This window comes from Nomascus leucogenys, chromosome 3 (genome assembly GCF_006542625.1).
Source record: "Nomascus leucogenys isolate Asia chromosome 3, Asia_NLE_v1, whole genome shotgun sequence".
In the NCBI taxonomy this organism is placed as follows: Eukaryota; Metazoa; Chordata; class Mammalia; order Primates; family Hylobatidae; genus Nomascus; species Nomascus leucogenys.
In genome coordinates this window covers 136,761,592-136,777,018 of record NC_044383.1, presented here as the reverse complement: position 1 = coordinate 136,777,018, position 15,427 = coordinate 136,761,592, and the positions used below count along the sequence as shown (strand labels likewise).

The window sequence follows — 15,427 nt, the reverse complement described above, 5'->3', positions numbered from 1 at the left end:
AACATGGAGAAACCCCGTCTCTACTAAAAATACAAAATTAGCTGGGCGTGGTGGCACATGCCTGTAATCCCTGCTACTTGGGAGGCTGAGGCAGAATAACTGCTTGAACCCCAGAGGCAGAGGTTGTGGTGAGTGGAGATTGTGCCATTGCACTCCATCCTGGGCAACAAGAGCAAAACTCCATCTCAAAAAAAAAAAAAAGTTATAATATCCCTTTCTCTTAAATAGCCATACTAGACAATGATCGGTATTACTGATGTCCTGAACTGTTTTCAGGGAGAGCTACACTGAAGACAGTGAGTGTAGTGCAGTACTTGAGCAGCCTTAATATTTTACTGGGAAAACAGTAAGTCAGTACACCTGCAACCCTGCTGGGCACTGACACCTCGTGGGCTCACCTGCAACCGGATCGCGTGCTCATGTTTCCGCTTCATGTCATTGATGTGCCAGGCGACTCGCTGCATTGTGTCTATAGCATCAAGCACCACATCATAGCCTTCTGTGTCCTTATCAAGGTGGTTTTCTATTTCCTTAAAAAAGAACGAGGTTTTTTTTTTCATTTTATTTTCATATAGACAGTGAAACAAATGGCACCACTATGATTACTTCCTTATATTTTATTTTTGCTGATTTATTTACACACTATCAGCTGGGTAATCCCAGCACTTTGGGAGGCCAGGTGGGAGGATCACCTGAGGTCCAGAGTTCGAGACCAGCCTGGCCAACATGGTGAAACCCTGTCTCTCCTAAAAATACAAAAATTAGCTGGGCGTGGTGGTGCATGCCTGTAGTCCCAGTTACTTAGGAGGCTGAGGCAGGAGAATCACTCGAACCTGGAAGACAGAGGTTGCAGTGAGCTGAGATCAGGCCACTGCACTCCAGCCTGGCTGACAGAGTGAGACTCTGCCTCAAAAAAAAAAAAAAAAAAATATATATATATATATATATATAAATATTTACACACTGGCACCATTCTTTAAGATTTTGAGGCCAGAAATACCTGCAACAAAATGGTAAGACAACGGGGGAAAAAAAAACAGGGATAGGAAAGATAAAATTGGAATAGGGTTCCAGGATAAACAGGATAAAACACAACATGCATGTAGCTCATTGAGTTTCATAGTGATATTATAGTTATTATAACAGATGTGGGAATTGCTCTTATAGCTCTATAGCTCTGAGCTTCCTGGTGGCCAATGTTATACAGTTCTCAGTAATATAGTTCTCACCCTCACAAGATAAAATGCATACTTATTTTTTTCCCTTATTTATTTAGGAAGCAAAATGTTTCATACAGGACCTTAATATTTAACAGACTCAAAAATATAGCAAAAATTATCTTTACAAAATTATCTCTATAGCAAGTAGACATTTTAGCACATTTTCCTGTAGTCAAGGTTTTTAAAGGCCAAATGAAGTTGACTAAAAAAAATCCTTCAGAGTGTTGAGAAGGGTCTCATGGTTTTAGCACTCAATTCTCTGATGGTCAGAAGTATGTTACATTAGCAATCATCTTACCACTGGAGGCCCACAATCCCAGGAACATGAGAGAGGGACAGGATCTTTGTTCTAGTTCTTTTGAGCACATAAGACACTTGTCCCTAGACCCTCAACAGTCTAAGGATAGAAACTATTGTATACAGTTCCTTTGATTCTTTATCTTCTCAGTGCCCAGCAGAGAGTTGGGTGGTGAGTAAGTGCTTATTAAATTGAAACTATTGCCTTTTTAAAAACAACAACAACAACAGTAATCCTATATCAGTGCCTAAAGCAGTAAGAAAACATTGTAATCAATTAGATCGTTCTTGTGACATTTATCATACATAATCAGCTAACGGGTGGAGGTTAAATATTATGGTACAACTTGAAGATTAGTTCCATTATTTTTTATAGTAATGATGTAAATCTTTGTTTACTTTTACTGAGTACTCAAGTTTTTCTCTAGCTAGAAACTGTAAAAGAATTTACATTTTCTTTCCATGCTTGGACTCAGCTGTTAGCAAGGTCCTAAATGGCAAATTTAAAAACATAATGATTTCTTCTTAGCCCGAGAGACAACCGTGCTCATCAGTAAACAGATTGGGAGGTACAGAGGATATTTCTGTGGGGATTTTCATGGATGGCTACATAACTTTGAAATGATGTGAATGGGCCAGGCACGGTGGCTCACTCCTGTAATCCCAGCACTTTGAGTGGCTGAGGAGGGTGGATCATGAGGTCAAGAGATCGAGACCATCCTGGCCAACATGGTGAAACCCCATCTCTACTAAAAATACAAAAAATTAGCTGGGTGTGGTGGTGCACGCCTGTAGTCCCAGCTACTTGGGAAGCTGAGGCAGGAGAATTGCTTGAACCTGGGACGCGGAGGTTGCAGTGAGCTGAGATTGTGCCACTGCACTCTAACCTGGCAACAGAGCGAAACTCCGTCTCAAAAAAAAAAAAAGAAAGAAATGATGTGAATGACATAGAGGGAGCCCTCTAATCAACTATAAAAGCAGAAAACACTTCAAAAGCAACCAGAAGTTAGTTTTGGATTAATCCAACCACTGTTTTTTTTTTTCTTCATTGCCAGCCCTTAATATGTAGGATAAAGGCTGTTTTTCCTGTTAATTAACTTTTTGTAAGGATCTTGACTTGTCTCATATGCTTAACTGAGATCTTAAACTTTACTTTTGACTGAAGACCATCTTACTGTCTAGAAGATCATATTAGAGATTTTTGGGACACACTAGTCTTAGATGTTACATTAACAGAATTCAGCAGAGATGTGTCCTGAGACAAATATTATTTAAGAGTTATTTGGACACTGATTTAGCAAATAAATCCCACTAAATCTAAGAGGTCATAAGGATCAATTTAAAAATTAAAATAATATCCCTGATGTGACTTCATAGAACATAAGATTCTCCAAAGATGAGTTACCCAGGCAAACAGACAAAGCTAAGAAATTGCTAGTAAAGATGGACAATCAAAGTTCTTGAAATTTTAAATATATATGAACCAAACAAATCTGGAATAATTATCCAAATTAGAAACCTGGAATCACCTAAAAAGAGATACCTATAAACTGCAGGCCTGTTGACATGGAGAGGAACTCTGAATTAAAATTCCTTTAAAAAGGGGATTTTAATGTATCATAAAAATAATAAAAAACAATAGCTTATTTTTATCAAGTGCCTGTGAGCCACAGTGAATGTGGGCAACTTATAAGATTTAGACCCAGGCAGTCTTTCCCAGAGCCCTGTTCCTAACCACTCCGCTGTACTGTCTTTCTCCTGCCACAAAAGTAAGCAAGTCCTACTTACAGAATGAAAATTACTTGCGATAATACTTTTTTTTCCCATTCACATCGACTTTTTTGGAGGGTAAGAAATAAGAATTTGAGGCCAGGCATGGTGGCTCACGTCTGTAATCCCAACACTTTGGGAAGCTCAGGCTGGAGGATTGCTTGAGCTCAGAAGTTTGAGACCAGGCTGGGCAACATGGTGAAACTCTATCTCTACCAAAAATATAAAAAAGTTAGCCGGGCATGGTGGTGCACACCTGGAGTCCCAGCTACTCAGGATGCTGAGGTAGGAGGATTGCTTGAGCCCAGGAGGCGGAGGTTGCAGTGATCTGTGATTACACCACTGCACGCCAGCCTGGGCAACAGAGCCAGACCCTGTCTCAAAAAAAAAAAAAAAAAAAAAAAAGAAAAAGGAAAAAGAAAAAAGAATTTAAGAGCTATGATTATCTTTGTTTCTAAAGCCTTCTTGAATTTTGTAAAAGTAGTGGAAAATAATATAAGAGGAGACATCTGAAGTGACGCTAAGCCCAGCTTGGAGGTCACTTATCAGGCTGCTCATCTGTCTTCTCCCTTTTCAGCCCCTTCTCTTTGCTCTCCATGCAAAAGCCAATCTATGACAAATAGCTTTCCCTTCCAATTGCCTACTGAATCAGGGCTGATGGAAACATTACAAAATCTGTTTTTCATTTGCATGATAGCTCCCTGCCTGAAACTGTCAGTGCACAGGGCGAGGCACTCCTAAGCCCCATCAGAATCAGAGCTAAGATTAATCTCTTCTCTTGGCTGTTGTCAATGGGGCCACGGGCCTAGAATATAAATATCTCCAAATCCTCAAAGCAGATTAGTCAGTTGTGAAATATGAGTGTGGGAAATGTTTCCATATGTCCATAGCATTTTCTGGTATTTTCCACCAAACTTAATATATACACACAAAACTCCCATCCCCTAGAAAGTGTTCATGCCAGGCAGAAACTTACATGCAGAAGGAGATGATACTTGAGAATCCGCTGAACTGGTTTCAAGAGATAGGACCCCAGAGGCAGCGAGTGTTTCAGAGTTTCCTGACGTTCCCTGAAGAATTTGGCCAGTATCTTGTTCCTCATGCACTCGGTTAGCACAGCCACGGACCTGCAGGAAGAGTCCATGTTTTTATCTAAATTGTAATGCTTTATGTGGGTATTCAAATTGTAAATGCTATTGCAAGTGTAAATGTCCTAAAACGGGTAGGGTAGCTCCAGAGCTGTGGTCAGATCAGCATGCCTTTAGGCAAATTGGAGAAAGGGGTCCCTCTGGGAGGGTGAATTAGAAAAAGGCACCGGACCCACTGGCAGTGGCACCCTGGGCTCATGGCTTCTAAGGAACAAGTTCCTTCCTTCTAGGAGACGCAGCCTTGTGCCAGGGCCCATGGCTTGGCAAAAGTTATTTGAGTGGGATTTTAGCCCCTAGCTGTGCCCAATCTGGGTATCTCTGTGCAGTGCTCACACAGCAGGCTGGTATTCCATTTCCACAGGTTAGATTATAAGGAGTAGGCACTTTTTGTACTAAGAAAAAGGCGTTCCTTCCTGCTAGAAGATCCAGCCCCCTGTCAGAGCATTTGCCACCCCCTCTGCTGGCCCCTTTTATATGATGCACAAACTGTGACCCTATTTGGTAGCCTTGCTTAGAGACCTCTTCCCTTGGGTAACTTCCCTGTGAGAATCTTTGAACAGGTCTCCCTTTCTACCTCCAAATTGTTATCCTTACACGTAATACAGCTTCTGGGAAAGCCAGATAGTCTTGCTCCTATGGAGTGTGCCTCAGATGAGGGTGTTCCGAAAGTGGGTTAGAATTCTTTCTCCAACCCAGATCCCCTCAAGGTGATGAGCACAGACAGCCCCAAAACATCTTAAGGCAATGGTTGAAACAATGCTTGTATCACAAAGCAAACTAATGGCTTGTGCAGTCACACGCACGTAAATTAAAAATCCTTCGTTCTCAAACTGTAGAAGGAAGCAGGTGGAAATAATTTCAGCCCTTTTCTCCCTAAGTCAGTAACATTTTCAAGATTAATTGAGAAAATCAGAGCCAAACAACAAAATAAGGCTGTGAGGAAGGAAGTTAAATGGAAGTTTCATAATTAAACCATTAGAATCCCTTTTGTGCCAATCTACTTTGAGAAATATCTATTCACACTGATTTATTTTCCCCTTGAGTCAAGATTTCGAAACTCTCCATCATGTAACCTAGGAACATTTCTAAGGTTCTTTAGAGTCAGAATCGGCTGCTCTGTAGCCCTTTGGCCACCTAAAGGCTTGGGCTCTTGCTCAAAGGTAAGAACCTGCAACAAATTAGGAGCACGCTGAGTTCCGGTTTCCCGGAAGTCTTGGGCACAGGCAGGCATCTGAGGACAAGGACCTGGCCGGGTTTGCGCCCCTCCCTGGGGAACAGAGTGTGGGACCTTGTGTCTCTTCACAGCAAAATCACTGAGGTGTGCCTGTGACAAAATCACTGCCAAGATATGCCTGTGACATTTAATATCACCAGCGGAGATCCAAAGGGGGAAGGAAAATTTGTCAGATGGGCTGAAATACCTGGCATTTTTGGCTTGTTAAGTGGGAGAAGGGAACTTCGGGTCTCAGAGAGTAAACTGATTGGATACAAGTGGACAAGATAAAATATTTCTCTATGAATATGAAAACCACACAACTGGGCAAGAAATGGACATGTCTTCTTCACTGAGAACAACTTTTGAGTACCTCTCTGCTAACACTTTTCTTCAAAGTCACACTCAATTTTTTTTTTAAAAGACTACTTTCTCACCAGGCATGGTGGCTCATGCCTGCAATCCCAGCACTTTGGAAGGCCGAGGCGGGTGGATCACTTGAGGTCAGGAGTTCGAGACCAGCCTGGCCAACATGGTGAAACCCCCCTCTCTCCTAAAAATACAAAAATTAGATGGGTGTGGTGGCATGTGCCTGTAATCCCAGCTACTTTGGAGGCTGAGGCAAGACAATTGCTTGAACCCAGGAGGCAGAGGTTGCAGTGAGCTGAGATCATGCCACTGCACTTCAACCTGGGCAACAGAGCGAGACTCTAACTCTAAAAAAAGACAACTTTCTCCAGAAAATTATCCTTAACCTTGAGCTTTTATTACACATTACTGAGTTTGTCCTGTTAATTTATATTATAATTTATATTATACATATATATTAATAATATATATATAGTTAATTTATTTGATCTTCCAGAACATGCTCTTCCACCATTGCATTTAGTTGCATCTGACCTTCAAAAGAATAGAAACTGCTTGAAGGCAAGGGTATTGTTTGCTATTTCCTGCCAATATACACCAGGCTTGGGATGGTGCTCCATGAATGACAAGCTCTTAAAAATGTCCTTGCACAAATGATTTTGCCTCTCCCCTGGCTCTGAAGGCAGCCTAGCATATAAAGAAGCCGTTTTTATTTTGTACTCTTCTTAATAAATCACAAAATCTTCTGAATTTGCAATTTTGGAAGTTTAAGAATTATTTCTTTAAATGGTATGTTTATAATGAAATTTATAGAAACATAATTCCCCAAACAAGCTCTTGTATCATTTTAGATTCTCATAATTGGGTCTGGAACTTTGTTGATTCTTCAGAATCTGAATGTTTTTTCCTTCCCTAAGGAAGAAGTTTTGTACAGAAGATGAGGGCTGATTCTGTGATTTCTCTGAATTAGGGCGTGAGGCAAGCTGGCTTTTGGTTTAGAACCATGGGATTTAGCTGGGGCATCCTGCAATCGCCTGATGTTTTCAGCATTAAGATGGAAACAAATACTTTAAGAGAGAAAATTGCTTAAGTGAAACCATGTAAATTAACTATGGGTGGGTCTACAGATAAGGATGTGTAATAAATGTTCTAATATGCATGTGGGTCTATTTATTTTGTTGTTTTTTTTAGGGGAAACTGGGGAAAGCAGGGGTCCTCCAAGGAAATGTATTTGCCATGAGTAAGTTGAACCTCTGAAGTTCTGGCTTCTTGGGTCTTTTTTTTTTTTTTCTGCGACAGAGTCTTGCTCTGTTGCCAAGGCTGGAGTGCAGTGGTGCAATCTCAGTTCACTGCAACCTCCGCCTCCTAGGTTCAAGCGATTCTCCTGCCTCAGCATCCCAAGTAGCTGGGATTACAGAGATGTGCCACCACATCTGGCTAATTTTTATATTTTTAGTAGAGACAGGGTTTTGCCATGTTGCCCAGGTTGGTCTCAAACTCCTGACCTCAGGTGATCTGCCCGCCTTGGCCTCCCAAAGTGCTAGGATTACAGGCATAAGTCACTGCACCCAGCTGCTTCTTGGGTCTTTAAGAGACAGGATCTTGCTCTGTTGCCTGGGCTGGAGTGCAGTGGTGCGATAGTAGCTCAATGTAGCCTCAAACTCCTGGGCTCAAGCTATCCTCCTGCCTCAGCCTCTTGAGTAGCTCTAGGATTACGGGTGCACGCCACCACATGCAGCAACATCCTGGGTCTTTTAATCCACACTGGCTTTCTGGGGTTACTCCTGACAGTGGGGAGCAGGGGACCTATTTGTTCTTCCTTACAGAAGTAACACTCAGGGCTCAGCGTGCTGCCTTCTCTTCTGGGTGGATCCCACCATCCACTTTACCATCAGGGACCTGTCTATCAAGACTGGCTACAGAGTGTGTAAAGTCTCCCTAGCTCTCTTCTTCCTGGCTGGTCCTTAAGATAACTCAAAGTCTGGTGGGGCACGGTGTAATTGCAGCTACTCAGGAGGTTGAGGTAGGAGAATCACTTGAACCAAAAGGTAGAGGTTGCAGTGAGCTGAGATCACTCCACTGCACTCCAGCCTGGGTGGCAGAGTGAGACTCTGTCTCAAAAAACAAAACAAAACAAAACAAAAAACCCCATAACTCAAAGTCTGCTAATCATGTGGAAAAAAAGGAAAATAAAAAGGCAGGGGGAGAATCACAAAGTTTCAGAAACTTTTACAAAGGACATACTCACAGCAGCATGAGGTCTTAGAAGTCAGAGAAGAAACCTTGGTTCAAATCCAAGCTGGGCCATTCATCAGCTATGCACCCCTCAGAGAATCACCTTACCTATCAGAGCCTCAGTTACTTCATCCATGAAATAGGGAAGGGGCAGGGGTGATGGTGAACTAGCACTTATGAAGAACTTAGGAGGGGCCAGGCACTGGGATGGGTGCTCTGCTTAAAAAAAAAATCCCTCAATGTCTCTGGATTGCTTTGAAAAGTTAAATTCAGTATTTTGTATTTACAGCATTTAGCACAGGGCTTAGGAATTAGTAAGTGCCCAATAAATATCTTCTGGAGAAAAGAAGAAATTCCTACAGTTGTAGCCCATCATCTTAGGCCCAACTCCCTTACTGAAATGGTCAATACATTGTCCAAGGATGCTTCCTACACTGCCCTTGTGCCATTGATTTCCAGTGCAAGGAAAACTGAACCAACAACCCAGGCGAGATGACGATGCCCCTCTTCTCATCTAGGCTTATGATGATCTGTCCTTCCTCTGAACTCCATTAAACTTATATAGTTCACAAAACTTATTTGGAAAAAATAGAATCTGTTCTCTCCCCATCTAGGTTATAGAAACTCATTAGCAGTGTTTCCTAAATTCTTAAAAACATGACACACACAGAAAAGGGTTAGCAGGCAAGACTTGCGGCCTGATGCAACAGCTTGCTTAATTTTGTTTTGGAGATACCTAGTCATCTTTTTGGTTTCTCCATAGACTTTTACAATTTTTCCCCATACTGGCTCTGCAGGGAGCCCCAAAGCCCAGATGGATCCATATCTGGGTGCCCCTGTAATCTGTTCTCAGCACGTTTTGCATTCTTCCCATAGTATTCAGCACAAGGCCAGGCACAGAATGCCTAACAACCATGTGTACTGCACCAGCTGACTTGAAACAATGTGAAAGTGAACAAAAGTACTCTTGGCCCATTCTCGATCCATACCTTGGATAGTTAGTGCAATACTGGGTATAAATGTGGAACTCTTCACTCTGCAAGGAAACAAAAGAAATTTTTATAGGCAACAAAGCACAGACATAAACAATCATTTGAAAACAATAAAAAGAAATAGCATTCGGGCCTTGACATTTCTATATATATATATTTATTTTTTTGAGGCGGAGTTTTGCTCTTGTTGGCCAGGCTGGAGTGCAATGGCGCGATCTCGGCTCACCGCAATCTCTGCTTCCCCGGTTCAAGTGATTATCCTGCCTCAGCCTCCCGAGTAGCTGGGATTACAGGAATGGGCCACCATGCCTGGCTTTGGTGGATTTCAATGTCTTTCACATTTTTTTCCTAGACTGCCAAAGAAAAGAGGTATGTAGACAGGGAGGGGAAGTGGCCAGAACTTTTGATGGTAAGACTGTCAGTCAGAATAACTAAGTTAAGGCCAATGAATTACTAGCTCTTGCAAAATCTAAAATAAAATTTCCTTTTTTTTTTTTTTTTTTGAGATGGAGTCTCGCTTTGTCGCCTAGGCTGGAGTGCAGTGGCACAATCTCTGCTCACTGTAGCCTCCGCCTCTGCCTCCCCAGTTCAAGCAATTCTTGTGCTTCAGCCTCCTGAGTAGCTGGGATTACAGGCACACGTCACTGTGCCCAGCTAATTTTTTGTATTTTTAGTAAAGATGGGGTTTCGCTATGTTGGCTAGGCTTGTCTCTAATTCCTGGTCTCAAGTTATCCGTCTGCCTCAGCCTCTCAAAGTGCTGGGATTACAGGCGTGAGCCACTATGCCTGGTCTTGAAATTATATTTTGAAAAAGAGCCACAGATTATTTTGGTGGTGTTTCACATTCTCCAATTGTTTTTTAACTTTTACTTTCTTTTACTTTTTAGACCACTTAATGCTGGATTCACATGTGACTCTAAGTGCCTATTTTTCTGGTAGCTTTATTTTTTTTTAATTCTAAAATCTCTACTTAGAATCCTTCCTGTTAACCTCAACTGGAATTAGGTTAAACTTTTTTTTTTTAATGGAAAGTTTCAAGCATATATAAAAGTACAGAGGATGGTATAATAAATCCCCAAGTTTCCATCGTCCAACCTCAATAATCATTAACTCCTCATCTCTGCCCCCTCCCACTCCCCTGCTTCCCCATCATTCTGAATTAAATTCTAGACATCAATTTGCTTGTAAATATTTTAAGATGTATCTCTAAAATAAGGACTTTATTTTATTTTTTTGAGATGGAGTCTCACTCTGTTGCCCAGGCTGGAGTGCAGCGGTGCAACCTCAGCTCGCTGCAACCTCCGCCTCCTGGGTTCAAGCAATTCTCCCGCCTCAGCCTCCTGAGTAGCTGGGACTACAGGTGTATGCTATCACACCCAGCTAATTTTTTGTATTTTTAGTAGAGATAGGGTTTCGCCATGTTGGCCAGGCTGGTCTCAAACTCCTGGCCTCAAGTGATCCACCCGCCTTGGCCTCCCAAAGTGTTGGGATTATAGGCATGAGCCACCGTGCCTGGACTAAAATAAGGACATTAAACAACACCATTGTTACACTTAAATAATTCGATAACATCATGAAGTTTCACCAGTCACTATTCATATTTCCTTTTTTCTTTTTAAAATCTTTTGCCTGTTTGATTTGCAAATAAAAATTACACAGAGCAAATGGTTGATATCTCTTTAGTAGTCTCTTTTCATCTCTAAGTTCTCCCTTGTTTTTCTTCCTTTTGCAAGTGAGTTGAAGAAACCACACCGTTGTGCTGCACAGCCCAGTTCCACTATTACCAACGCCATCTCTAGAGTCTCCTTTTATTTTTTTGAGATGGATTCTCGCTCTGTTGCCCAGGCTGGAGTGCAGTGGCACAATCTTGGTTCACTGCGGTCTCTGCCTCCCAGGTTCAAGTGATTCTCCTGCCTTAGCCTCTCAAGTAGCAGGGATTACAGGCATGCATCACCACGCCTGGCTAATTTTTGCATTTTTAGTAGAGGTAGGGTTTCACCATGTTGGACAGGCTGGTCTTGAACTCCTGACCTCAAGTGATCCACCCACCTTGGCATCCCAAAGTGCTGGGATTGCAGGCATGAGGCACTACGCCTGGCCTGGTTTCATTTAATATGCCCTGTCCATTATACTCATACTGGTTTAGTAGAGACTTGCTCAGATTTAGGTTCCGTAATTTGGCACAATACACTAGTGGCTATTTTGTGCTTCCTCTAATGGAAGTACAATGGAAGTCTAATGGAATCGAGAGGTCCAATGGACATAAAGTCTGGCTGTCTCTCTTCTGTGATGCTAACAACCATTGGTACTTATTGGCTAGATCTATTAATTTATTAGGGGTTGGAAAATGGTGGTATTTCTAATACTTTATTCCTTATTAGCTAGAATCTTTCCAAAAAACGAACCTCTTTTTATGAACTCTTGGTTACTCTGCAGTTTGTGATTTGTATGGGAAAGGCAGAATAAATGTTTAATTCTTTCCTTTTTATTTCAAGACAGGGTCTTGCTCTGTCACCCATTCTGGAGTACAGTGGTGGTCACGGTTCATTTCAGCCTCAACCTCCTAGCCTCGAGTGATCCTCTCACCTCAGCCTCCAGAGTAGCTGGGACCACAGGCGTGCCACCACCTCTGGCTAAGTTTAAAACTTTTTATGGAGACAGGGTCTTGCTATATTGCCCAGTCTGGTCTCAAACTTCTGGGCTCAAGTGATCCCCCTGCCTCAGCCTCCGAAAGTGTAGGGGATTACATGGATAAGCTACCATACCCAGCCAATTCTTTCCTTTAATTTTCAAAATAACGTATTGGTTCTCCAGCGTCATGCAAAGGTGATCGATTTGGTGTTTTAATATCACTGCAAATTCATTAATATGAGCCTATTTAATGAGTTTCCATTGTTTTCAATTAATTATCTTCACTGATGCTCAAATTATCCCATTTTTGGCTAGTAGGAGCCCCTTCTTGAGCATTCATGACCTGGCCTATGGTCTTTTGTAGCTTGTTTCCTGGTGTGACAAGATGTCCCAAGACTATCTCGTGTATTTCCTGACCCACACTCATTCTTCATGGAGCCCCTATTCCTTCTGGCAGGAAACAGTGTTTGGAGACCACAATCTGGGTATCAGGGATACTCTTGCTGTAGCATAATCATCATTTCTGGGACTTTTCAGTGGACAGAGTTAGGAAGTGGTGTGGTTTTTTGTTGTTGTTGTTTTGAGATGGAGTCTTGCTCTGCCACTTGAGGCTGGAGTGCGGTGGTGCAATCTCGGTTCACTGCAGCCTTTGCCTCTTGGGTTCAAGCGACTCTCCTGCCTCAGCCTCCTGAGTAGCTGGGACTACAGGCACTCACCACCATGCCCAGCTAAATTTTTCTATCTTTAGTAGAGATGGGGTTTATGCATGTTGGCCAGGCTGGTCTCGAACTCCTGACTTCAGGTGATCGCCTGCCTTGGCCTCCCAAAGTGTTGGGATTACAGGTGTGCGCCACCGCGCCCAACCAGGAAGTGGTGTTTTTTGTTTGTTTGTTTTGTTTTTTTTTGAGACTGAGTCTTGCTCTGTCGCCCAGGCTGGAGTGCAGTGGCACGATCTCAGCTCAACGAAACCTCTACCTCCTGGGTTCAAGCGATTCTCCTGCCTCAGTCTCCCAAGTAGCTGGGACTACAGGCATGCATCACTACGCCCGGCTAATTTTTGTATTTTTAGTAGAGACGAGGTTTCTCTATGTTGGCCAGGATAGGAAGTGGTGTTTTTTTAAAAGGATAAAATACAACCTTAGTTCATACTAACACTTATATTAATAATTCAGATACAGGACTACAGCACTTTTGATTAGCTATACTCATTCTTTTGTCTGTGTTTTCTTTCTTCTACCAATTCCATTTCTCAATGATGCTAACATAAATACTTCTTTGCTTCATCTTGCAACACACTCAATAATTTCAGAATAACAATAGCAACACCACCATAAATAGTATCATTATTAAATAGTTACAGATGTGTTTGCTGTGTTTCATCTAAAGCATATTTTCAAATCAACTGAAATTCCTATTGCATGGTTATGCCACCAACTGGATACAGTTTAATTTTGCTTTCAATTTTTGGTGACTGCTTTTTGGAACATTAGTTTTGTTCTATAATTATGTAAAATATTTACATGGCTTCAAAGTCAGTTCTGCAAAGAAATTCATATTCAAAGAAGCCTAACCTCTTTTTTTTTTCTTTTTTGAGACAGATTCTCGCTCTGTCACCCAGGCTGGAATACAGTGGCACCATCTTGGCTCACTGCAACCTCTGCTTCCCAGGTTCAAACGATTCTCCTGCCTCAGCTTCCTGAGTAGCTGGGATTACAGGCATGTTCCACTATGGCCTAGCTAATTTTTTTGTTTTTATTTTTTAGTAGAGATGGGGTTTTGCCATGTCTGCCAGGCTGGTCTCAGGCTCCAGGCCTCAAATGATCCACCCACCTCGGCCTCCCAAAGTGCTGAGATTACAGGTGTGAGCTACCGTTCCCGGCCTCCAAAGAAGCCAAAACTCTATTCTTTTCCCTTCTAGTCTGTTCCCTCCATTCCTCCATTGGTAATCAATTTTTAATCTTACAGGTTTTCCTCTCCTAGATAAACAAATCATGTTATACCAGTGATCCTCAAACTTGAGTATCAGAAGTACCTGGAGGGCCTGTTAAAACATAGATTGCTGGGTTTCTGATGTAGTAGGTCTTAGAGTAGGGCCTAGGAATCTGCATTTCTAATGAGTTCCCAAGTGACGCTGATGCTGCAGGTCCAGGACCACACTTTGGGAACCACAGTGCTGTACACACACTTTTATCCACTCCCTCCCCAGAAGAGTATATAAAGATATTCTTTTTTCTTTTGTTTTTTGAGACGGAGTCTCACTCTGTCGCCCAGGCTTGGAGTGCAATGGCACGATCTCGGCTCACTGCAACCTCCACCTCCTGGGTTCAAGTGATTCTTCTGCCTCAGCCTCCCAAGTAGCTGGGAATACAGATGGCTGTCACCATGCCCGGCAATTTTTTTGTATTTTTAGTAGAGATGGGGTTTCATCACGTTGGCCAAGCTGATCTTGAACTCCTGATCTCAGGTAATCTGCCCACTTCGGCCTCCCAAAGTGCTGGGATTACACGCATGAGCCACCATGCCCAGCCGAGATATTCTTTACTGTTACTGCTTCACAGTACTTCATTACGTGGATATACTACGGTTGATTCAAACAGCTTCTTGTTTAGGGACATTTGGCTGTTTCTAGTCTTTTGCAGTAACAAACGTTACTGCAAAGAACAGTATTATGCTTACATGAATTTCTGTTAAGTGTATCCTTGGAATAGATCTCTCGATGTAGGACTGGTGGGTGAAAGGGTGAATTCAGATGCTGGACACATAGCCCAATTCCTCTCCATAGGGGCTGTGCCATTTTCTTTTCCTACAGTTATGAGTGTCTGTTTCCCCATGGCCTTGCCAACATTTCAAGCATTGTACCAAATTTTCAAGCACGGTATTTAAAAAAGTCTAAATTAGTTGTCAACTTTTAAAAGTTGAAAGATATAAATATTTTGATTTTGGCCAGGCACGGTGGCTCACGCCTGTAATCCCAGCACTTTGGGAGGCCAAGGCAGGTGGATCACCTGAGGTCAGGAGTTCAAGACCAGCCTGACCAACATGGAGAAACCCCATCTCTACTAAAAAAAAAAAAAAAAAAAAAAAAAAAAAATTAGCCGGGTGTGGTGGCACATGCCTGTAATCCCAGCTACTCGGGGGGGCTGAGGCAGGACAACTGCTTGAGCCTGGGAGGCGGAAGTTGTGGTGAGCCAAGATTGCACCACTGTACTCCAGCCTGGGCGACAAGAGCGAAACTCCGTCTCAAGAAGACAAAAAAAATATTTCAATTTCTAGCTTCTCCTGAAGAAGTATAAGACCCACCAGCCCTGGGTCTGCAGTTTCACATGGCAATGACCATCCCCAGGAGACCAGGCAAACACCTCGACTGCTACAGACTCCACCTGGGCCCCTTTGTGCACTTGAGTTCACTTATTGGTTCTTGAAGCCAGCCCTGGCTCCATGGATGAGAATGCCAGACTTGCCCAAGGTCTGTGGGCAAGTTAATGTACCAAATGGGGACTTTTCTCTGACTGGCTCATGCTTTCTGAGTTTCTTGCTTTTTCTTTCCTGCCT

The 15,427-nt window shown here is 42.5% G+C and overlaps 1 protein-coding gene across 3 annotated transcripts in view; it reads right to left on the bottom strand.

Annotated features, from left to right (window-relative positions):
* Positions 1-15,427, bottom strand: part of PLEKHG1 (pleckstrin homology and RhoGEF domain containing G1) — a 243,857-nt gene that overhangs the window by 37,604 nt on the left and 190,826 nt on the right. For all 3 annotated transcript variants that reach the window (XM_030809833.1, XM_030809835.1, XM_030809834.1), the window contains 3 exons: positions 9,242-9,288; positions 4,264-4,414; positions 399-530 (listed from right to left, as the gene is read on the bottom strand). In XM_030809833.1, coding sequence (XP_030665693.1) covers positions 399-530; positions 4,264-4,414; positions 9,242-9,288 — 330 coding nt within the window. The remainder of the gene's footprint in view (positions 1-398; positions 531-4,263; positions 4,415-9,241; positions 9,289-15,427) is intronic.